At 39.0% G+C, this 25,132-nt stretch overlaps 1 protein-coding gene across 1 annotated transcript; it reads right to left on the reverse strand.

The window, feature by feature from the left end:
* Positions 1 to 773: 773 nt before the first annotated feature.
* LOC110093801 (sister chromatid cohesion 1 protein 3) lies at positions 774 to 25,132 on the reverse strand. Its single transcript, XM_020818799.2, has 15 exons — positions 24,866 to 25,132; positions 22,875 to 22,945; positions 21,875 to 22,075; positions 9,595 to 9,856; positions 8,780 to 8,826; positions 8,635 to 8,684; positions 8,417 to 8,544; positions 7,963 to 8,333; positions 7,551 to 7,662; positions 2,932 to 3,068; positions 2,400 to 2,839; positions 2,146 to 2,182; positions 1,958 to 2,003; positions 1,740 to 1,869; positions 774 to 1,171 (listed from the first exon to the last, which is right to left on the reverse strand). Exons 3-15 carry the CDS (start codon positions 21,996 to 21,998, stop codon positions 1,073 to 1,075), a joined length of 1,983 nt encoding a protein of 660 aa, XP_020674458.2. The 5' UTR covers positions 21,999 to 22,075; positions 22,875 to 22,945; positions 24,866 to 25,132; the 3' UTR covers positions 774 to 1,072.

Here is a 25,132-nt window from a genome sequence, read left to right on the forward strand (position 1 = left end):
AGGTAAGGTGACTTTCATATCATATAATCAAAAGTTGTGAGTTCCAACTTGTTAATGTGTTATATCATACTAATATAATAATATGTCTCTTTATGTCTCCATTTTCATATCTTTTAAGATTACACTATAAACTTTATTTAAAAAAAAAAAAAAAAAACTCCTTGGCTCACCCTGATATACAAGATAATGTCTTCAACAAATCTAAATCATATAATCATTTATAGTCATCATTTCTTACATACACATATATCATAACATAGATAACATAATAAATGTTTGTTTCCACACCCAATGTTCATTCCATTATATCAAATTAGGCTATTTTCCCCAAAATGCAAAACATACTGAGTAAAAATTTAAAATATTCCAATCAAAATGAGCATATTGATGACATCTATCAAATACTAGAAGGTACGGAGTTAAAGTTTCTTAAAAATCAAGATTTTGCAACTCATGTATATTTTGATCGAATTAAAATGCATAAATTACAAAACGCATAAAATTATTGAAATCATAGATAGGTTAATGGTAGTATACCTCAAGAAAATAATTTTTTATAATAAAACTGAGTGGCAAAAATCATTCTATGACCTCCAATCCTTAAGTTTTATTTTCTTTTCTCTCTCCTCTCTTTTCTTCTCAAAAATGATTTTTCTTCTATGTTTAAGAAAAAATGAAAATGAAATGGTTATTAAAATTACATGTAGTGGATTAGGATTTTATGAAATAGTTATATTTTAAATTTTATGAATATAATATTATCATCCAACAACTGAACAAGCATCAGCTGAATAAAACATTTTAGTGGGATAGGAAACAAATAAAACATCTGGAATTACAAAAGGAAGCTTTTCTACATAATTACATTCTGATATTCTTATAATTTATAAGGACATGGAGGCAGCATAAATAATATACACCTGCATGACCATATGATGCGATCTTCTGGTGCGCTTCTGCATCTTAGAGCAAAATGATTCTTTTGTTAGCCTGACTGCTTTCTTATCCTACTGCGGAAGTCTCTTTACCAAAGTTACAGGCCGATCTTTGTACAAGGAAAAGGAACTCTACATCAAAATTTGGTAGAAAAGAGTGCTGGAGTTGGAGATATTAGGATATCACCATAAGCTGCTTCTTGCTCAACGTTGATAAAATTATAGCTCTTTAATACCTGTTAGCATCACATAGAGTTGATAGGCGCACAGCCTCCAAAATTAGTTGAATGCAGTAGCAAACAAGATGCACAAGATCTTCAAACAGAAAAAACAAAAACTATGGCTTCGTTTGGGACAATTTTTTTACTATTTCTTAATGCTCCGTTTGGGACGGCTTTCTTACTATTTTTCAAAGTAATTTTTTAATACAAAAATTTTAAGTTTTGTACTAACAAGCTGCTTTAAGAAGCGGTAAAAAAATCATCCCAAACGAAGCCTAAAACTGCTTTTTAGTATACAAATTTTAGGTTTCATTTGGGACGGCTATCTTAATGATTCTTAAAGTAGCTTTTTCGTAAAAAAATTAAAAATTTTATACTAAAATGTTGTTTTAGAAAGCAAGAAGAAAGCCGTCCCAAACGAAGCCTTAATTTTGTATTAAAAGCTGCTTTATGAAGCGATAAAAAAACTGTCTCAAACAAAAGCCAAATAAGAGAAACCAATCACCACTTCCATTTTTTTTCACTCATGCGCATGAATTGACATCATCTAACTCTAAGATTGGCAAATAATTTAGTAGATTACCAGAGTTTCAAAGAACATTCTCGAACATTGCCTCCTACTCTTCTGCTCTAGAATCCTGTTCAAGCTAATTCGCGCTGATTCATTTGAGTCAGCTTCTATGGAGTTATCTTTAAAATATTTTGCCACAGCTCTACATAAAGAAGAAATCCTTTTAAGATTCAACAGATAAAGAGAAAAAAGGCAGCATTAATTCCGATTGATGCAGAAGCATATTTTACCTTGTCCGAGCAGACAAGTTGTCAACGTTAAATGCATCGTGAAGCCCTGCATATTAAAACACAGGTAGGATTTTCAAACATCAGAACGTCAAAGTTCAACTTCTTTTTTCAATACAAGAGGAACAACCGAACAAAGTTACAAACATACAAACAAAGACAATTCAAGGTTGGGGAGACTTGAAACACACCTGGTGATGCGTCGTTAGCGTTCAAAAAATTTAGTTCCTACAAATGCCCACTCAAATTTGTTAATTGGAAATAGTTTATTTTATTGAAGATTAAGGATTAGTTTGGGATGGTTTTTTTATTGCTTCTTAAAACAACTTTTTAATATAAATTTTTTAATTTTTTTACTAAAAAATTACTGTATAAAACAGTAAGAAAACCGTCCCAAACGTAGCCTAAATTGCCAAAGAACTGCAAGCATTAATTTTAATCTTACTTCATCGGCAGAATCTAACAAGCCAGGAGCTTCTGGGATCTCCATGTCATCTAGACGATCTTTCAAATGAAATGGAGGAGTTTCAAGATTGAGCCTGATGGATTCAACTGGAGATGGAACTCCAGCAGCTGACCTCAAAAGAGTTTCAGAGTTCTTGTCTTTGTTGTCTTTGTCAGATTTTGAACCAAAACCGCTTTCATTTAGAGGAAACTGTGCAATTAGGTCTTCTATGTTATCACCATCCCGCCCCTTTTCTATTCCACTAAAGGCATCAATTGTTGGTGTTGTAGGCTCTGCATCCATCATCATGGTTCCCATCTCTTTCTCAGGCACAGCGCCTTTAGGTGCTTGAGACGAGGGACCAGGAGTATCTAAGGTGATATTATTGGTAGCTGAGCAAGGATTTCTCTCAAGAACTTCAACAAGAGTAGTGTGCATTCCTACGCAGAAAAAAAAATAGTGCATATCATCAGAAGGATTACACCTAGAAAATAATTTTTAGCAACAGGAAACATAAAATTGCATGGCTTACTAGAAAGCAATGAAATGCCAAAAATGTCTTCCTTCAAACGAATCCTCTGAAACTTCCAGACATTCAAGTCTGAGCAAGGAAGTTTCCTTCTCTTACAAACAATGTTGGCACTTTCACTAAGTTGTTTTTTCATTTGCCTGTAAACATTGCATTCAATTTTAACATCACAAACATCTATTTGTATTCAACAAAATAACTGAGAACTAGCAAAATACATTAAAATTAAATTTCACAGAAGAAGTATCATATTGGATGGGAAAAGGAATAGCAACGCAAGCAATATTCTAAGTTCGCTGAATAGGAAGGAGAAAGAAACAAGCGTGTATTACACAGTTCACTTAATTCCTCCATCTCCCCTTTCTCATCATCATTAACGTTGTACGTGTATCCCAGCTATTTATTTGATATCTATGATTCCTTTTTTTTTTTTTTGGAGGGGGTTGGGTTGGTTTTTTTTAGGGAAATGCACGAAAAATTATTTTGTGCGGAGTCCAAAGGTAGAGCATCATTCGGATGCTACGTATATACTACGTATTTGTAGATACGCAGGTATTTAGTGAGTATTATTGATTTGATGTTTATTGGCTGCTTATTTGCTCATATCTATAAATATAGCGTATACGCAGGACATAAGCAGTGTATACGCAGCACATACATAATGTATAGCAATGCTCTACCTTTGGACTCCACACAGAATAATTTCCCATTATTTTAACCCTTCTCTAGTAAAAGCCACGCTAACTCTAGGTCTGTGGCTTCTACTTACGACTAATACTATGTACATATTAGAAAGCACGTTAATCATAACTGCCAATAACAGTTAACAATTTTTTAGGTACAAATATGTAATTCTGTTGACGCGATTGAGAATACTACAAGGACTGATGGGAAGAAACCGAACCTACCACACCACAATGAAAGAATGAAGTTGAATTGACTCAAATACAAAATTTATCATCCTTATAATTAAAATGCGTTGATTCTCCATTGTTAACTAAACACCAAACCTTAAGTTTCATGTAGATCTCTAGTCGGCAACCAACAGTTATCAGCAAACTGTAGAATATCTGAATTATAAATTTAAAAACTGCAGCACTTTAAAGTCTAAACCTTAAAGTGGATAAAAACATTGATAGAGATGTTAAAAAGTTGTATTTTATTAATTCCATGAAGATGACAAACTGCTGAGGGTGATAGGATAGCGTACCGTCTCATCATTTATCATTACAGGGAGCAATTAATAGCTAGATTTTCATTATGGTAGGAAATAATTCAAACTATCATATCTGACTATTGTGGTTTGTCTTTATATTTTGAAGCATCAATAGCTCAAAAATTTTGTCCTTGTTGCGTCCTGGAGTATTCGCGGCGGTAGAGAAATATGAAATTTAACGTCTTAACTTTGTACGAAAATCCAGCACGCAATCAGATAAGAGAGAGTGTGTAGCATTTATGAGACACTGAAATTTTTACGTGGAAAACCCCTAAAAAGGGGGGAAAACCATGGGATAGCCCAGTTTGAATGAATCCACTAGTATTTGCAGTTGATTACAAATGAGGCCCTTCTTTGGGGGAAGGTCTTCACTTGATGTACATCTTATAGAGTACATTATATGGTGGAAATATAAAGAATCACTGTTGATATGTTTGTTTGGTCGGAAGGACTGTAGTCAGTAGGCGATGTAAGTAGTTGACGGGCAACGGAGGTCATAGAGACCGTTGTCTGGCTATGGAGGTTGTAAGGACCGTTGTCTGACGACGGAGGTCAGAAGGACGAAAGCGTCAGGTAGAAATCTAGCGATGAGAGGAGGTCCGGTGTTTGGTAGAAGTTCGACATCAGTCGCCGGCCGAGGAGAACTCCAGCGTTAGATGGAATTCGGGCAAAACTCCAGAGTCACTTGGAGATCGGACAGAATTCCAACGTTACTTAGAGATCGGGAAGAATTTCAGCATCACTCGAAAGTCGGGCGGAACTCCGACATCCCATGGAAGTCGGGCAAAATTTTGGCGTCCCGTGGAGGTCGGGCAAAATTCCGACGTCCCGTGAAAGTCGGACGGAATTCCGGCATCACTTGAACGTTGGGCGGAACACAGACAGTGGCCGAGGAGTTTCTTCCCTCCTATCTTTCTTCTATTCTCTCCTTCTTGTTTCTTCTTCTTCTTGCTTCTTACTTTGGGCCCCTCTTAAGAGAAATGAGGGGATATTTATAATTTTATGAGAGTAGCATGGTGTAATATCAAAATTTGCTCCAGGATCGTCCAGGACGATCTGGGATCGTCCTGGGACGATCAGTTGAGAATTTGCTCCAGAAATTGCCCAGATGTGTTCCAGGTGTTTTCCTGTAGGCATCGTCCAGGCCGATTGGCACTGTTCAAAATATCGGCCGGAGAATAGTCCTGGGAACCGTCCAGAACGATCAAATTTGGTCTGATCGTCCTGGGACGATCTGGCGATCGGCCGGGCCGATCTGTGTATTATAAAGCTGAAATCAGTCGTTTTGAAGAGAGAGAAAATTTATAAAAATATCTGATTTTTCTGAGGAGAGAGAAAGTCGCGGATTTTTGGGAAAAAGTTGATTTTCGGACGACGCGGAGCCGTTTTCGTCCGACGAGATTGTTCGAGAAATTGTTGTACGCAAGGTAAGGCACATTCCGCCTTTCTCAATTTTCAGAACCGTTGTGTTTGGCGGTATTTTCTATCCGGATTTTGTTTCCATTAGTGATTTTCGTCCGTATCTTTCGATCGGTTCAGTTTTTACCGCGTAACTTTCTGTATATTGTTGACGTGCCGAGTGTGCACATTTTGGTTATTTTCTGAAGATTTTTGTCCGGATATTTTGATTCGACGGTGTTTTTCGTCGACTGAATTTTTCTGTGAAATTGAAAATTGTCTATGCAGTAGAATAAATGTTCTGAAATGTTGTTATCTACATTCTGTACGAATTTGGTAAATTGTGATTTTCAGGAAAAATTGTGTAAATTCCGTATACTGCCGTTGTGCTGCCCGATTTTTTGTTTGATTTCTGATTTGTCCAGATTTCTTCTGAATTAATATGCTATCTGTATATGCTATAAAAAGGGAGTTATAAGGGGCCTGGATCCTATGAGATTCAGTTAGTGTCTGAGAATTCTGAAATGAGCTCAAATCTAAAATCTGATATCTGTTCTATTCCGAATCCGATGAATTCTGTTCTGGTGCTATAAGCACATCTGTTCTGGTGCCGTGAGCACAAAGGGAGGCATAAGGGGCCTGGATCCTATGAGATTCAGTCAGTGTCTGGGAAGGGACGACGGAGGTCAAAAGATCGTTGTCTGGCGATAGAGGTTGGAAGGACCATTGTTTGACGATGGAGGTCAAAAGGAAGAAGTCGGGTAGAAATCTAGCGATGAGCGAAGGTCCAGTGTCGGGTACAAGTTCAACATTAGTCGGGCGCCGGGAAGAACTCTGGCTTTAGATGGTATTCGGGCAAAACTCCAGAGTCACTTGGAGATCGGACAGAATTCTGACGTCCTGTAGAAGTCGGGCAGAATTTCGACGTCCCGTGAAAGTCGGGCAAAATCCCGACGTCCCGTAAAAGTCAGGCAGAATATCGACAGTGGTCGAGGAGTTTCTTCTCATCCTACTCTTCTCTTCTTCTTCTTCTTGCTTCTTACTTGGGGCCCTCTTAAGAGAAATGATGGGCTATTTATAATTTTCTGAGAGTGACATAGCACGTAAATAGGTGAGAGATCATGGGTAAATGGGGAGTGGTTGGATGGACGGTCGATATTGAATCCCTTGATCGTATACCGTTCATCAGACATTTGAAGGTCTTAATAATGTCGAAAGTCGGCAATCTTAGGCTCGTTGGATTTGTCTCATCGAGCTGCTCACTTCGACTATAAGGACGTCATGTTTTGAAACTGTTTGGTAATCCAAATTGTGGTTTGAACCTTCTAACAATGCTTCGGGTTTTCGATTCAGACTCATTTGGGCTCGTATTGAGTTGAATTTGGTGTCATTGGGTTCATATTTCCAAGACGCTCAGTTTGACTACAATTTTGCTGAAATTGGAGTTCATATGATCCTAGATTTAATTTTTGAAGTTTCCAAATAGATTTTTGCCTCGAGATTCGTGTCCGATCAAGATAATTTTTTGATGACACATCAGTCCTCTATACTAGGAATAGAGGACGTTTTTTGATCTAATAAAACCATCAATGGTACGTTGTCTTTTATGCATATAATTTAATGATAGAAACAAAAACACTCAATTTATCTAATCAAGTTCTTAAAAATTTCCATTCATGCAAATCAAATGATTCCACATGGATGGATCAAGGATGTTTAATAGATTCAAAGAAATTCTTAGCTCGTTTATATACATCCCTCACAACAAAAAAATACCAAGAATGTGTAGCCATATGTAAAATTGTCAGAAAACATCATGAGCGCCAAAAGCAAACATTTTAGGTGCTAAACGAAGCATACTAATTCAAGCATTTGCAAAATGCCAATTTAACTTAATAAATTAACATAAAGGACACGAATCATCTCAAAATCAGATAGATTTTAAAAATAATTAGCAAAAGAAAAAAAAGCTAAAAGAGTGCTTCACTGCATAAGAGCCAAAACTAACATGTTGCTCAAGACCACTTGTCTATCAAAAGCTTGAATCTTTTTCCTTTTCTTCACATTTCCCCGCTTGACAGGAGGAGCAGGTTTCGGATTTAAAACAGGAGAAGGTATCACTGCCACAAGCAAGAATTCAATTGTAACAGGCAATTGATGAATGCATTTGTCATCCTTCAAAGAGCACATATAGGGAAATGAATGCTTAGCCAATAACGATGTGCACACCATGAGGGATGGCATGTATAAAAAAGACAAATTATGGCTTCGTTTGGGATGGTATTTTTACTGCTTCTTAAAGCAACTCTTTAGCATAAAAATTAAAACTTTTGTACTAGAAAGCTGCTTTAAGAAGCGGTAAGAAAGTCATCCCAAACAAAGCCTATGTCTCATTTGTATATTAAGAAAGAAAAACTAACCAGCCGATGTTTCAAGGTCAGGAAAATTGAGTTTATTTGAAGATATATTAACCAGCTGTTCGGCACAATGGGAAGATCCCCCTTCAAGAATTGATATATCTTCCGGTATTGTTGAGAGACTTTGTCTCTTGTTAATTGTCTGACTGGACACTTGGTCAGTTTGAATGTCGCCAGGAGCACGAACATCTTGATGGGGATGATCAGGTTCACTAAGCATAATTTCAACATCCAGAGTTCCTTGTGGTGTACTGTTTCCATCAGGAGCCTTATTAAACGTTACTTCATTCTCATTTGGGGCATTACTACTTAAAAAGCTATGTCCCCGAGGGCTTAAAATGGATTCAAAGCCAGCTTCAAAAGGAGGTAGAGTGCTGAAGGAAAAAAAATGATAGTATGAATCATCTATAATCACATAGTACTAAAGAAAATTAAAGGTTTTGTGGGTGTTCAATACTCTTCTTCTAGTTGCCTGGAAACCGGGCTTATGTTTGTTGGTTGGGGAGATGAAATCAGCACATTTGTTGGACGAGGAGATAGATTCAACCCATTTGATGGTCTAGGTGATAGATTCAGCCCATTCTCCTATGTATTTGAGGAAGAATACGGATAATATTAAAATCCTTAAAGAAAAAGGAAATGAAGAAGATATAAATCAGATAAAAGAAATAAGACCTCGCTGACAGAAACAGCCACATATTGTTCTTCTTCCACTGGAATTTGATCTGCAAATGGGATTAAAAACTATTTAAATTTAATTGCATTATCATAAAAAATAGATGTTAATAAGGAAGTGCTAAAGCGACAGCCAAAAACAAACCTGTCATGGTGATTTGGTCATGTGACTTGACATGCTTATCAGGTTCACTGAAAACAAAAAAAGTATCAACGAATTTAAACCCCTTTCAAAGAAGATAGAAGCTCATGAAACTGAAGGTGTTTGGTCCACAAGCATGGGCAACATAAGTCATCTTAAGGTGCGTGATTTTCTTTTTTTTTTTTATTCATTTGTTTTTTTTTTTTGTCAGTATGAAATAAATGTTTTTTTGGCTTCTATAAGACAACGAAACCACGATGCTGTAAGGATTATATTGTCATACCTTGGAAGTGTTTGCAATTTCTCCCAGCAGGCAAAGCCACAAAAATAAGGTTTCTAACTTTGGAGAGTAGTCCATCAAGGGAGCTATTTTCTAAGGGAAACTTAATCAAGAACAAGAAAAGCATGTTTTCTATAGATGCAGTCGGAACCATAATTTTTAAAATTTCATAGTGTCGCAGAAAACATGTTTCTCTAGCTTAAGCATTAAGAGTATGCAAAATATCTTTATTCCAAAACTAAAAATCACCTGGAAATCTGTTATTCTTTCAACATTTTTATTCCTAAGAAAATTAAGTATTTTTTAAACATAGTAAAAATGAATAGGTTATGTGGGGCATGTTATTGAACTTACTTTAAAATTTAATCAAGCTAAACAAAAATAATCTAAACAACAATTTTAAAAATTTAAACACTAAACCAAACACTATTTAATAGATAAAATTGGCAGCTTGATAGCACTTACATTGCAATAATATTGCAAATTAAATAATACTGAACCAAGCAACCGCTGAAAGTAATCCCCGTAAGACACTTACGCTGTTCTATAGTAAGATTCATCTAACTCTAAAGCATTAAGATCAAATGTCTCTGGCAAGGTCACTGACTCAAATGGAGCATGGTCTGCTTCGATAGGTAGATCAACTGGTACTGATGCAAAGGCCTTCCTTATATCAGTAACCAACCTGTTGCAGTCTGAGTAGAGGTGGTTCACCTTCCATGAATATATCCTAACAATCCCAATAAGCAGATGTCCTGAGAGCCTTAGAGCAATGGGAACATCAGGCAGCATTATTTTTTCTGCATAATTTGATCATTATTGTGTTAACAATTAGAACAAATAAGGAGACATGTAAATAAAAAAACTTATACAAACATAATCTAGAAATAGATAAATGAGTTCCCTGGACTTCAAGCCATGTACGACACATGAAGTTGAGAAGAGTCAGTTACAAATAATTTATCAAGCAATGACAATTGCTAACAAGATGCAGATCCATGGTGCAAAGATGAAAACCATCATTGAAAATATTCGTAGGTCGATGACCCTAAGATTCGATTTTGTTGTTTGTTCCATTGAATACTCAAAATATTTTGATGCACTTTCAATAGATAAATTGCAAAGTTCTTAGCTCGTTGGGAAAAAAATTGTCCAACAAGACTTGGATGAAAAAACTTTGAGGCAATAGCCAATTCAAAAGGTTTTGGTCGTAAGAAAGGGAAATGGAAGGGCACAAAAAAATTTAGACAAGGATCATGCTACATATTCGAAATGGATAGCAAAAGGGTGAGACAATAATCATTCAAATAATTACAAACCGAAGTATTTAGACAACTCAAATGTCACGTGTTATAGATGTCACAAGTATGACCATTACAATTTGAATGTAGAACTAATCTCAGCAAAGATCATGGTGTGAACTCAAACTTTGCAGAGAAAGAAGAAGAAATCTTTCTTCCTGACATGCATTGCAAAGGAAGAAGCCCATCATAACTTGTGGTATTTGGATACAATTTGTAGCAACCATGTGGGTGGAGACAAGTTAGTGTTTTCAAACTTAGATGAATCATTCCATAACACTGTAACCTTTGGCGACAGCTCTAAAATTATTGTCACAGGTAAAGTATAAAAATCCACAGCAAAGAAAACTTCAATTAGATTATGTCAAATGTTTACTTTGTTCCAGATCTAAAAAGCAATCTACTTAGTGTTGGGCAAGTCCAAGAGAAGGTATATAAGATTTCCATCAAAGATGGTGTTTAGTCGCATTAAAGATGAAAAATTGGGCTTGATTTCTCAAATAAACATGACAAGAAACTGGATGTTTTCATTGTATCTTGACGACGCCACAAAATTCTGCTTTCTATTGTGGGCTCTGAAAATTCAGCCACGGCCTCCCCCCTGCTTTTCTTCGTGGGAGTTTTAACAGAATTAAGTTCCGGAGTAAATTTTGGGAAAACGGATGAGTTTGTAGATAAGACACTACTCAGAGATTTCGCCCTCATTTTGTGAGGGCTTTATGATCTGAGTTCTGGTTTTCTATAGACGCAAGCCCTATAGTTAATTAACCCTCCCGATAACGAGAGAGAACTTTCGATTAAAGCTAGTCATCAATCAGATATGTAGAAATACGTGTTATCTGGCATATAATAGCAGCATGGGTTTGAGAATTTGGAAATTTGAAGGTTTTATATTTAAAATTGAAAATTTCACCATCTTTTACTTAAAGTGAATGGTGGGGGAGTGATAATGGATCCGATCAAGATCTCATAGTTTTGTCGTCCCGGGCCATCATAGTCCCTGGTCTACTTAGTCAGAGGAGATAGTCGACCCAGCCTGACGGAAGGATCCTTCTCGTCAGTCATGGGTTGCTTCGTCCAAGGGTACCTTGTAGACTTAGGGTGAATGTTTGTTTAAGGGAACAAATTCGAATCCACCATAGCTAACAGAGAGTTTTGTGCCCTATCGATTATATCCTATTGATTCATATCTCAAGGATTTGATGTCACTAAGGAACGTATTGGCTCTAACCATAATTGTTATCTCATGTTGCCATTTGGCGACAAAACCACTCGATTCAAAGGGACCCGGGTCATAACTGTTTATCATGCGGTGCCAACCATGTCATTTGGTGGCAAAACCGCCTGTTAGAAGACACGTACCATGTCCTTACTGCCAAGAGATGATTTAAGAATGAATCCTATTGATATTTTCAGCTAGTCATTAGTCTATGTGAGCTGAAGTAAATTTTAATTTGTCCACCCTGACAAACTGTTGCAGAGAGTTGATGAATTTTGCTTTAAGCATTTGATAGTTTAATTTCAATTTTTAAATATTTGGATTTTGATGATTTTTTAGGACTTTTAGATTTTTGTGGGTATTTGGCTAGATCTTGAAAGGCATTTAAAAGTGTTTGTGAGCCAATCTGGTTGAGATAAACATTCAAAACGGCCATCATCAGGGTAACTTTGAGTACACTTGAAAATATTTGAATTTTATGGAAGTTTGAAGGCATTTTAAAATATTCGAAATTAACCCCTACGATTGAGCTTTGCATTCAACACGACCATCAACGGGGTATTTGAGGTTATTTCTATTTATGGATTGAACCTTGCCTACTCTGCCAATTTGTCTACAGAGAATCGGGTTCGTTACTGGCTTTGTGATTTTGTTAATGAATCTTCCTTGTTGGAGGCCTTGAAGGCCTTATATAAACGTATAAAGCAGATATTCCAGTCGACACTCTGACCGTATATTTGTTTGATAATTAGAGCTGTGTTGACTCCTATCTATCCATACAGAAGGATTGGGCTCGAACTATGTTCATTTATTGACCTACGCAGCATCCCTAGAGTCACGTGTGTACCAATAACATGCTCGCCAAGGCCCATGCAGGTGTTTGGGGGCATTTTGTAATTATTTCTTGAACCTTATCGACTTCTTTTTATCTGTTTAAGAGGATCGGGTTCAAATTTATTGACTCGCGCAGCATCCCTAAACGTCATATGTGTTCTTACAACACGCTCGTCGAGCCCCATGCGAGTTTTTGGGGGAATTTTATAATTATTTGTTGAACTTTGTTGACTCCTATTTACCATTTTATGATGATCGGGTTCAAATTTATTAACCCGCACAACATCACTAGACGTCACGTGTGTTCCTACAACATGCTCGTTGGGGCCCATGCTGCCCTTCTGTGTACTTATGTGCATACATAATACAATGCATGTGCGGGGGCATTTTTGGAATATTTGATTCTGCTCAGTTGTGTGGGAAACCCTCATTTGAATGCACCATTCTATTTGGATGCTCGTACATGCCTTATGTCCACTTGTAAGGATATTGTGGATCCGGTGGTGTGACGTTGTACTTGTCATCTACTTGTTTTGTACAGGTAGACTGTCGTGCACTACTTGTTGCTTTTTGCAGGTGGATTGTAATGCACTAACGAATCTCCTGTTTTCGTTCGTAAGAGCCTACATTTCTTATATGTCATTCATCTTTGCTTGCGAATGATCAACATATTTGATTGACATTTTATATGGGTTGACTATAAGGATGATGTAACATCTATTATCTTCTACTACACAGCTTGTAGGTGCTTGTATATGTTCTTGATTTCCTTATGTATTATTGATTGATGAACTATCACATCTACTTGCATGTCTTCTAGTGCTCGTAGGAATTATTGCATGTATATTTGTTCGCGGTCAAATTATACATCCCCTCTTATTTCATTGCTTGGAAGGTTGAATATGGTTGCTTGTGTTCTAATGTTGATTGTAGAAGTGTTGTAAAGCAACTGATTTATCTATGTGAGAGAGAGCAAAAATGGGTCGGGTAAGGTGGAGCTTCGCGTCGGCTGGGTGAGTTGGGTCGAGTGTGGGGATCGGACAGGGGAAGGAATCGGTTTGGAGGAGAGTAGAGGCAGCTGAATTTTTGGCTAGGATGAGGTTCGACACTTGAGGCGACGGGATGGGGGAGCTCCGTTGGGGATTTAAGGGATTTAGCCGCTTGAGTGGTCTGTTGCAGTAGATGGATCGAATGGGGCGTCAGCCTTCTGGCAGTTTCAAGTGCGGCCTGGGGGAGGATTTTGGGCGTCGGGTTTTGATCGGAGAAGTAGGTCGGTGGGAAGCTGGGTTGAGGTAAATCTGATAGGAAATACTTGAGTTCGCAAGTAACCCTAAGGGAATACTTGAGTTCGCAAGCAAACCTATCACTAATTGGAGAAAAACAATAATAAATAAGTAAAATATGGGCAAAATCAGCCCAAAAACGATAGATTGCAATAAGGGAAGCAAAGCAAAACTAACACAAAGCAAGATACAATAGATCCTCAATATGAGAGGAGGATCGTTCTCTCCCAATCTCTAGACAAGAGAGTCTAGAACCCAAACGCTAAGAAACCCTAATTCTCAATCAATTAAAACATGAAAACTCCCTAATTCCCTCATGCACTTTAATACAAAAGGTTTCCTAATTAATTTTTCCTCCCCAAGCCTAAGCCGACCCACCCTTTTCCCTTTTGAAAACATTTTGCTAAATGGGGCCCACCCAATTGGCAGAAAAGGGAGGAAGGAGGCGGGCTACTTCAGCCTCCAGTAAACATGCTGAATCGGCCCCATGACCAACTGGACCGGTTCAGCCAGAGCCGACGTAACACTACCGCCCTCCAAAAGAGCCACCTTGTCCTCAAGGTGAAGATCCGGAAACTGCTATTTCGTCCTCTCGTATGGCTCCCACGTGGCCTCGTATCAAGGAGGTTCTTCCACTGGATCAACACTTCCTTAGTTCCATATTCTTTCTGGCACATACCCATCAGCTCTAAGGATTCCAGAACCACCTTTAAATCCTCAGTAAGCATCGCAGGTAGCTCGGGGTTGGCTGTGTAGACACCAATAACCTTCCTCAACTACGAGACATGAAAAACAAGATGTATCATCGCCGATGGTGGTAATTTCAGTCGATATGCCACTACCCCAATTCTCTCCAGTACTTCATAAGGCTCATAGTACCTTGGAGACATATTTTCATTCCTCCTGTGGGAGACTGTCCTCTGCCTATATGGTCGAAGTTTCAAGAACACCTTCTCTCCCACTTCAAAACTGGATGTTCTTCCTATGTCCATCCACTTGTTTCTTCATAATTTGCTAAGCTCTCAGTAAATGCCTCTTCAACTCCTCTAGCACTAGATCCCTCTCCTCCAAGTATTCCTCAACTGAAGAAACGGGAGTACTGCTACTCCCAAAGTGCACCAAGTGTGGGGGTTCCTGTCTGTACAACACCTAATGAGGTCATTTGTGAAGCAGAATGAAAAGATGTGTTGTACCAGTACTCCGCCCATGATAGCCACTTAGCTCATAACTTGGGTGTCTCTGACACAAAGCATCTCATGTACGTCTCCAAGCTCCTGTTGACTACTTTCATATGTCCATCCGTCTGTGGGTGGTAAGCTGTACTCCTCTTCAGAACTGTCCCTTACAGCCTGAACAACTCTCTCCAAAAATGGCTGAGGAATATCTTATCTATGTCTGATCGCCTCGGGTACTCCATGTAACCTGACTACCTCCCTGATGAAAGTTGAAGCCACTGTCACTGTTGTGTAGGGGTGTCGGAGAAGAATGAAATATGCATACTTGCTCAACCTGTCCACCACCAGAGATCACCATGAACCCCTCTGAACGGAGCAACCCATCTATAAAGTCCATAGATATCTCCTCCCACACTCTTCCCGGTAGCGCTAGCGGCTGTAGTAATCCTCCTGTTGACATAGCCATGTACTTATTCCTTTGACATATCTCACATATGGCCACCATTTCCTCTACATCTTTATGCATCCCTTTCCAGTACAATTCCGCAACTAGCCTCATGTATGTCTTCTGTACGCTTGAATGCCCTCCACCGCACTTCCATGAAACTCCTGAAGTAAGTTTGGGATGTGGATCGAGGTACGGGGCATCACAAATCTCCCCTGATATAGTAGTTTGTCTCCCTCCGATGCGTACCCTGGGTAGCTACCCTCTCTTGTCAGTAAATCTGACCCGATCTTTCCCAAACCTTCATCTCTCGCACATTCCTCTTTGATGGCCTCCCAGTCAAGCATGAGAGGAACAGATAGTGCCACTGCCTGCAGCTCCCCCATACTTATCTGCGTCACAGGATGACAAAAGAAGAATGCATCCCTAAAGGGGAGAGTCTTCTTCCATTTGAAAGACTGAGTTGGATGGCTTTAGATATCCAAAGAGAAAAGGCAATACACCCTTGCTGGGGAGAATTGTCTCTTCGTTTGGATATTCAAGCCACGACGGATCCAAGGAGGAGATTTCCAAGGAGTCCAAGGAGGAGATCCAAGGAGTCCAAGGAGTTATCCAAAGAAGACTGAAGACTTGAAGACCCAATATCCCACTCAAAGTTGTTGGCGTCTGTCATAGGCTTAGAAATTCGGGTTGTTGGCAGTGGTGCCCGGCCACTTTATTTTTTATAAATTCTGGTTGTAATAAGGGCAGTTTGCCTATGGACATTTAGATGATTTATTTTGGGATTTATATTGATGTGCTTTCCTGGTTGTGTAGTAAAAATACCTGCTTTTTATAGGTTTCTTTCTTGCATGTAGATTTTGTTTTCGCCTGGAATCTGTTAGACTCTTCTAAGGACTATAAAATGTTTTATACTCATAACTAATTTCTAAAAATTTAAGTTTAAATAACATAGAAACTTAACGAATCTAGGGAACTGCCGGAACCGTCCGGGGTCGCATGCATATTATTGCATCTTTCTTTTCTTGTTATAAGACATCTCCTTGCCTGCGGGTAGAATCTGGATAATTTGGCCTATGAGGATGAAGTGTCGGACCTAGGGAGACTCAGTCTTTTCTAAAAATTATTTTCTATAAGCCTGTTTTTAAAACTCTATAACATTCATGAGCTGACATTTTAACTAGCATGCATTGCATTAGTAACCAACTAAATAAAATTTAATTGCATTAGCTAGGGGCATCTAACCCACATAAGTCCTGGACCACTTAGGAAATACTCTAGATGTCGGTCTTATTTCTAAAGAACTGTACCACCCACTCATCTTTCATAAATGACTTGATATCATAGTTTTAAAGCGACTAGGTGGTTAGCTGGCTCCCCCAATCCAGACCGGGGTAAGTCCAGGTTTTGCACTGCATAAGCTAGGAAACGAGTGTTAGTGTTCGTAGAACACTAAACCCAACTTAGATTTAGGATTCAAGGCTACTACATTCGGTCTCGTAGTATGCCTAAAATAGTAGGTAGGTCCCTTCTTTTCAGGGATCCTAAATCCTACTTATCTGCGTCACAGGATGACGCCACTTCCATCTTTTCTCTCACACATGTGATCGAATGTTTGATTTCTTTTCTCCAATTTCTGTTTAGTGCCCTAGAGCCTCCGAATGCTGGTATGAGCCACGCATGTTGATTCAGCCCTTCGGACATTTCTTCCTTTTGGATAGGATTTCCTAGTCTCTACTCATGTACCAATCCCACTTTAGGAGAGGATAATGTATGATCCTTAATCGATAGTTTTCTCAGTCTCCTGCCTGGGATGTAATTAACCACGGGGGCTTGCGCCCGTGGGAAACTCAGTCCCACATCTACTAAACCCTATTCGAAATGTTGTATCGAGTGGGGAAAACCCGTGATTAGGTCGTGTATATTACTACTCATCGGGGTGTGTTGGAGGCAGCCTCTATCCTCAATGGTTAGTCATATGCATGATCCAATCTGTCCCTTTCAATTGACCCGTTCGCGCGGTGCTCTTTCGGAGGTCCACATAGGGCTAAAGGAAGGGCCGATGTTGGGTCTAATAATTTCTGCCTCCAGCATTTCTCTAATAAACCTTTCGATTTCATCCTTCTAGAACTAAGGGTAGCGGTAAGGCCGTACACTAATGGGCGACACTCCCTCCCTCAACACAATGGCATGCTCCTGGTCTCACTGCGAAGGCAATCCCTGAGGTGGCTGAAACACCTCTTGGAACTGCTGAATCAATGGCCTAATGGAGAGAGGAATGTCTTCTCCCTCCTCCAATCTCGCTCCCTCCAAATTGTGCAGCTCCACCAAATACCCTCCGCCTGCCAACTAAATGTCTCGCACCATAGTGTTAAGATATATCAGGGATTTGGAAAGTCCCGCATCTCCCGTAATCACTACCTTCCTCCCATCCACCATCAACTCCATCGTGAGTGTTCCCCAATTCACTTTGGTGTCCCCTAAAATTTGCAGCCATTTCATCCCCAGGATGACGTCTGTACTCCCAAGATCTAACAAAAGAAAGTCTTCCCTCACCTGTATCCCTTGTATCGTCAGTCGCACTCCTCGGCAAATTCCCTGACCTTTCTCCACCTTCCCCGTACCCATCATCACCCCATAACAACCGGTATCCACCAATCTCACTCCCAGTTGGTCGACGACCTGGGTGAAAATGAAATTGTGGGTAAACCCACCATCAAACAAGACCACCACCTCCCTGTCCTCTATCTCTCCCTTCACCTTCATTGTGTGATTCGTAGTGAATCCAACCACTGAGTTTAGGAAAATCTCAGCCATATCCAAGTGTAGCTTATCCTCCATCTCTGCCTGTCTCCTCCTCACCTCCCTCCTCAGTTTCCTCATCATCATAAACAGTGAGAACCAGAAGAGTTTGGTCCTTGCACCGATGCCCTGGCGTGTACTTTTCATCGCAACTGAAGCACAACCCCTTAGCCTTTTTCTCCTGCATCTCTTTCTCCGTCGGCCACTTGAAATTTCCCCCGCTCCCTCCTCCTGCCTTCTCCTTGGTGGCCTCTTGACTCCCTCATGTTGCAGGACTTTTAGGTGCTAGAAGAGTGGCTGTCATCCTGTAAGTGCCCCAGTGCTACTACTCCTGGCTCCCCTCTCCAAATTACTCTGATTCTTCACCAGTTGGGCCAATTTCATGGCCTCCCCAAGTCACGAGGCATCAAAACCTTCACTGTTACTCGGATATCCGCCTTCAGCACTTTCATGAAATTTCTATCCAATACTGTATCTAAGAGTCACTCCACCCTGCTAGCTAGGTGCTCGAACTGCTCCCAGTAGTCTGCTACCGATCCCTCCTATGTAAGAGCAAAAATTGCTCATAAAAATCTCCTCCCTGGTCGGTTTGGAAACGTTCTATTATGCAGTCATTGAATTCCCTCCAGCTCCTGATAGGCCTCCTATGATCTCTCCACTAATATCATGACAGGGCTTTTCCTTCCAAGCACAATCTGACTGCGGTCAGCTTCTCCTCCTCTGTCAGCCCATTAACGGTGAAGTATCGCTCCACCTTGTAAATTCACCCATATGCATCCTCTCCTTCGAATATGGGCATCTTCAACTTCCTCAGCTTCTAGTCGCCCCCATTTCCCCTGATCCTTCCATAGTTTCCCCTCTCAAGTGCTAGGTGGACCCCATGTTTCCTGGTTTTCCCTTGCCCATCCATAGCCCAAACCCCCTTCTAAAACCCCCCTTCTTTCTTCAAAATCAACACCCTGGTGGCCATAGTATCCCTCATGGCGTTCCCCATATCCACCTCCTCTTTCTTCCCTCTAGACAAGATCCATATGGGGCCTTCTTCCCTCTACTTCCATGATTTCCACCTCATCTTCCTCCCTATGAATTTCAGAATTCGTACTTTTTCCTTCCATTCTTTTCGCCACAGAAGCCACCGTTTGGTTTTGAATTTCTAACATCTTTTTCATCATGTCCGATAAATTGGCCACTTGTCCTTCTATGGAGGAAATCCTTTCCTCCACTGTCGTTTTGATTTGATTCATCTCTCCTTCAAGCCTTCCTCCAGAGCATCCACTTTTTGGCCGCCATCACAATTCGGAATTCGTAGAAACAAAAAATCTGGATTTAGAGCTCCAAAAATAGCAATCTCCCTTTTTTTGGGCAAAAATTCACCGCTGAAATTAGCCGAAAACAACCCTCCACCGGTCCCACGACTTGCTATGATGCTAATTTGATAGGAAATACTTGAGTTCGTAAGTAACATTAAGGGAATACTTGAGTTCGCAAGCAAACCTACCACTAATTGGAGAAAAATAGCAACAAATAAGTAAAATCTAGGCGAAATCAACCCCAAAACGATAGATTGCAATAAGGGAAGCAAAGCAAAACAAACACAAAGCAAGATACAATTGATCCTCAATTTGAGAGGAGGATCATTCTTTCCCAATCTCTAGACAAGAGAGTCTAGAGCCCAAACGCCAAGAAACCCTAATTTTCAATCAATCAAAACATGAAAACTCCCTAATTCCCTCATGAACTTTAATACAAAAGGTTTCCTAATTAATTTTCCCTCCCAAAGCATAAGCCGCTCAACCCTTTTCCCTTTTGAAAATGTTTTGCTGGATGGGGCCCACCCAATTGGCGGAAAAGGGAGGAAGGAGGCGAGCTACTTCTGCCTCCTATAAACATGTTGAACCGGTCCCATGACCGGCTGGGCCGGTTCAGCTAGAGCTGGCGTAACAAAAGCTTCTTCTCTCTCTGGACCGAAGGGTGGATTAGGCCTTTGACTTGGTTTTGATCGGAGGAAGGAGGGGCTTGGACGGATGAAGCTTGCGGCTTAAGGAGAGCAGGGGTTCGAAAGATTTGGCGACAAGAAGAAGTGAGCGAGAGACCACGAATGAGAGCTTCACACTCATTTTAACGACGCGAGGAAAGGTTTGATTGAGGCGAAGCATGCGTGAGAAGACATTTTGGCGCCGTGGCAGAGAGATGGGCCGTCGTATACACGCGAGATTTGGCGAAGGATTTGAGCTTGATTCGTGTATGGGCATGGTAGAGGTAAGTTTTCTTAAGCTTTTTTTTTATGTTTCTTTTTGGATGCTTTAGTAGAGGTCAACATCTACAAAACTAAAGGACGGAGCATGGTTATAGCATTTTTGCTATAGACATTTGAATATTGGCAATCTAAAAATATTGCATATGAAGTATATGGTGACGGGTCTTTCGCAAATTCAGAGTCCTAAAGCATTTGAATTTGTTGTTAGCAAATAACATCAAGAGTAGTTTTCAAAAGGAAAATCATGGACAACAAAGGTATTAAAGCTGGTTCAAACCGATTTATATATATAAGACCTTCAATCTGATAAGAAATGGTGATAAACGTTATTTATAATGTTCATTGATGATTTTAGTCATATAAATTGAATTTATTTTTTGCAAGGAAATTTGAATATTTTTTTAACTTTCAAATACTTCAAGACTCTAGTTAACATTGCTACAATCATGGCTTAGAATATAACTCACAATAATTTGTTAATTTTTTTGACGCGTATGGGATTAAGAAGCAATTTCTACCCCATAGAAAAATGGTATTTCAAGAAAAAGAACCACACAATATTGAACATAGTGCAAACTATTTTGACGAAAAGAGATATCCCAAGACTTTTTTTTGCCAAAGACGTCAAATGGAGAGTTTTATATACCAACAAAAGTACTATACTTGTTTAGAATGTGATACCCAAAGAAGCTTGAAATTGACAAAGAACAAGTGACGGCAACCGAAAAATCTTTTATTACAAGGCATATGGGATGTTCTGGATCATAAAAGTAGAAAACTTGATGACAAAGGAGAAAATGCATTTTTCTTGCTGTTGTGTGAGCAGTCAAAATCATGTAAATCATATACAAGAAAATTGGCATAAGCACGATGTGATTTTTTATGAAAAGCAATTCTGAATTTGGGAAAAAAAAACAAATTTGAACATCAAATAAAAGCTGATTTTAATGGAAAAAATTAGAGAAGAAAGGCAGCATCCTTCGGAGAATCCACAAGTAGAAAATGAGAAATAACTAACAATAAATCTACACATTTCAGCTCTTGAAAAAAAAAATAAACATAACATTGTAATTGCGTATATATAGCTGCTAGTCTAATGAAAATAGTGGTCCACAAAAAACGTTTACATTGTGGTGTTTTATTCCCAGTTTTGATATCCCTCTGTTGTAGTGTAAACCTTAATAAATAAAATGAGATGAATTCGAATTGCCATTCAAAAAAGGAAACTACGCATTGCAACGCCATCAAACTATCTCAATTTAAAAAAAAAAAAATCTTTAAAAGCAATGTGGAATCTATAATGAAGAAAGAAAAGAAGCAAACTATCCAATTTAAGGCAACTACGAAAGAAGCAGAAAGAACTCAAACGTCTTGGCCAAAACGAAAAAAAAAAAGAAAAAAACAAGATTGATATTTTGATAGCGGGCAAGTTTTCTCATAAGGATGAACAGATAAAAGCATAACAAGTGAGGCAAAAAGATAAATAAAGAAGGGAAACGAACCAGCATAGGAAGGAATGTTGATTTTTTCGATCTGCGGCCTCTTGATCTTGTGCTCGAGATGAGCTGCGATCCATATTGTCCCTAAAGGGCTTTTCCGAGCAAGAAATGTGTGGGAGTAAAACATCGAATACTTCTCTTCTAACTTCGCCTGCTCTCGCTAGGTTTTTGCGGTTACAATCGCTTTAGGGGCTGTTTGGTTGCCTGCAAAGTAAATTCAATGTAAAGTAAATGCAGTGTAAAGTAAATGTAGTGCATTTCAAATACTTTGAAGCTGTTTGGTTGTCTGCAAAGTAAACGCAGGAGAAATGTTTCCCTTGTTTGGTTAGACATATCCAGAGTAAAAACAGTACATTTGTAATATTTTTTTTATCATTATAACTTGTGTATTTATAAAAGTAATCACCGATTGTTTAAACTTCGTTTGGAATAGCTTTCCTCTTGCTTTCTAAAACAGCTTTTCAATACAAAAATTAACTAAAAAATTGTTGTATTCTTCCTTCTCAATAGACATTGTCTCCTTAATATATGAATCGAGTTGTTCATTCTGAACTGGAGAGTTTGAACATTGCTCCTGTATAGATACAGGAACAACAACTTCTATCTTTTCAGAATTGTTGGTTATTAAATCCACCTTAACATCAGCTGGCCCAACAGGATCGCTAGGAGCGAACTTTGAATCAGATGATCTGTGTTCTTGTGTAGTCTGCAACTTATTGTTGACTTCATAAGCATCCAGATCAGTATTAGTACCCTCTCCCAGATCATCCTGTTTCAGAAGGACATTTTTTCGATCTGATGATGTTAAAGCCATCCACCTCTCCAACCATATCCAGCCTGAATCCGGTCGCAAAGGATTGCAGCTGATGTGGATAGGTTTGGTTTCGGTGTAGATTTCAAAAGATGGTCATACACAGTAAAAGTAACAAGTTCATGTCATAGAGGCCAAATTACTGTTCAAAAAAATATTTGGGAAAGCATAGCAGGCTATCAACAATCACACCTGATTAGCAAATGCATTAAGCTTCTGATCACAGGAAGTGTTTTGTTCAATTTCATTTCAAAGCTCTTCACCTGGAGTGAGGGTAAGAATATAGAAAAATCATATGAAATGAGCAAATGCAATTTAATACTATGTCAGAAGTTACAAAAATAAATAAGTTATTCCTATAAGCAAAAAATCGAAGAAATATGTAAGGCAAGGTTAAAAATACATTGAAAATAAAATCATCTCTGAATGTTGAATTCTTAATAAAAAGTCAACTTCTCATCAAATAAATACTTTGCAGCACCGGTTGCCTTTTTGTAAACCTTCTTGATGCCTCACCAACACAAAGAAAGAAAAACTGGCATACATAATCAAATTGAGTATTCAGTAGCTGAAAATAACTTCCATAATATTGCTCACTACCTCATAAAAGAAAGAAAATAGAGCCAAGATTTATAAAATAACAACCTAGCTTTGTGGCATGACCGAGAGAGATATAAGCAAAAAAAAATTGATAGCTAACTTACAAAAGTATATGCTCGCAATTTTTTTTTTTTTTGCCATAAGCCCATATCTTTTTGCTTTAGTCATGATGTTCTCACTAGACATTTGCAATAGGTTGTATCTTGGTGTATGTTTTTGCAATTGTAGGCTCTATTTGATACAACTCTACAACAACAAAAAAAAATTCAATTTTCTGACTTCGGCAACATAGTGCATTGAGAACTATTCTCTCGTTAGCTTCCCAGAAAAAGTAAAGGCGGATTTTAACTTCCCTATTTTATTAGCTAATTAATTAATTAATTAATTAGTTGTAGACTAATTAAGGCTATTCATAATAAATATTCATTTTGGTTATTCTATCTATTACCCTTGCAAACAGTCATTTACTTCATCAACAGTACAAGACCACTACCAAATGCAGACTTAGGCAATAGAGCTTATTGGTTGCCAGGAGGCAATTTTCAGAAACTCCAGATACTAATGATCTTCAAGCTAATATTATATTTTGTTCTTTACCACACTAAAGCTACATATAATCTCATAATAATTGTATCAGATGGAATGTGAATGGCAAAGGATTCTCAGACTCCAAAGCAGTTTTGCCTGTTGCTTTTGTGACATTTGACTCAAGATGGGGAGCCGCGGTTTGTGCACAGACCCAACAAAGCAGGAATCCTACATATTGGTTAACTGATTGGGCACCTGAACCAACTGATATCTATTGGAAAATTTTGGCTATACCATTTGTTTCCCTTAGCATTCGGAGGTTTCTAAGTTACCATTATTACGTTAAGATCCTCATGGGGAATATTCTCCAAGGAGACCTGCTTGATTGCCACAAAATCTCCATTTTTCAGTTCAAGCACCTTATAAACGCGACCATAGTCTCCCTTGCCAATCTCATCTCCAAGTTTCTAACAACAGCCATAATAATAACAAGAAGCCTTCAAAAGAATTAGAATTCAACTAGACAGCTGGAAAAAAAAAAGCTCACATATTTGTCATAAAGGGTTTCGATTTGTGGAATTGAGCGGTTGTGGGGCTCCGAAACATGTCCCGAACAGTTTGTTTGCCCTAGGAACCCTAGAATTATAATGCTTCCAGCCCTAGCGCAGCACCAGAATAAATATAACTGAAAGCGAAGCACATTTCAGATAAGCAAAAGAGGCATCCAGATAATAAAATATATGGAATATGGGCTTTTCTTCTTCAATCGCCGGAGAAGCGGAGGGCTGGAACCTCAGTCGATCGGACTGCCAAGAACAATAAGTTAGGGTGCGAAGCAAGCAGTGTCGGCGACGATGATTCTAGGAAGCGAAAGCGTAATGAAACCGTTCGAGCTCCGTTTTCCACTGAAATAGCGAGACGAGTCGGGTGGCAAGAAAAGCGCTTGAAATTATTCCGTGAGGTGGTCGTGGTGGAAAGAAAATCGCTTGTAATTATTCTAGTTCGAAGGATTGACGGGATTTGGTCAAAGAATCGCGCGAAAGGGAGAAAGTTACCTTCAGAACTTGCGAGCTCCCGTCCGTCCTTCCGATGAAAATGTCGCAACTTCCGATCCGACAGGCAAAGGCAAAGTGAACGTCGTCGAAGGAGCGAAGTCGAACGAGAACGAAGGAGCCGAAGAAGCCACTCATGCAATCTTACACCTCCTGCGAAGCAATGAAGCCGAACAACAACGAAGATGAAATGCAGAGAATTTAGAACCCGCTCAATTTGGCGGGTTTCTATTTCGCCAAAATACCTCCATATAATACACGGCTAATGCT

The sequence above is a fragment of the Dendrobium catenatum genome, unplaced genomic scaffold (genome assembly GCF_001605985.2).
Source record: "Dendrobium catenatum unplaced genomic scaffold, ASM160598v2 fragScaff_scaffold_742, whole genome shotgun sequence".
Lineage (NCBI taxonomy): Eukaryota > Viridiplantae > Streptophyta > Magnoliopsida > Asparagales > Orchidaceae > Dendrobium > Dendrobium catenatum.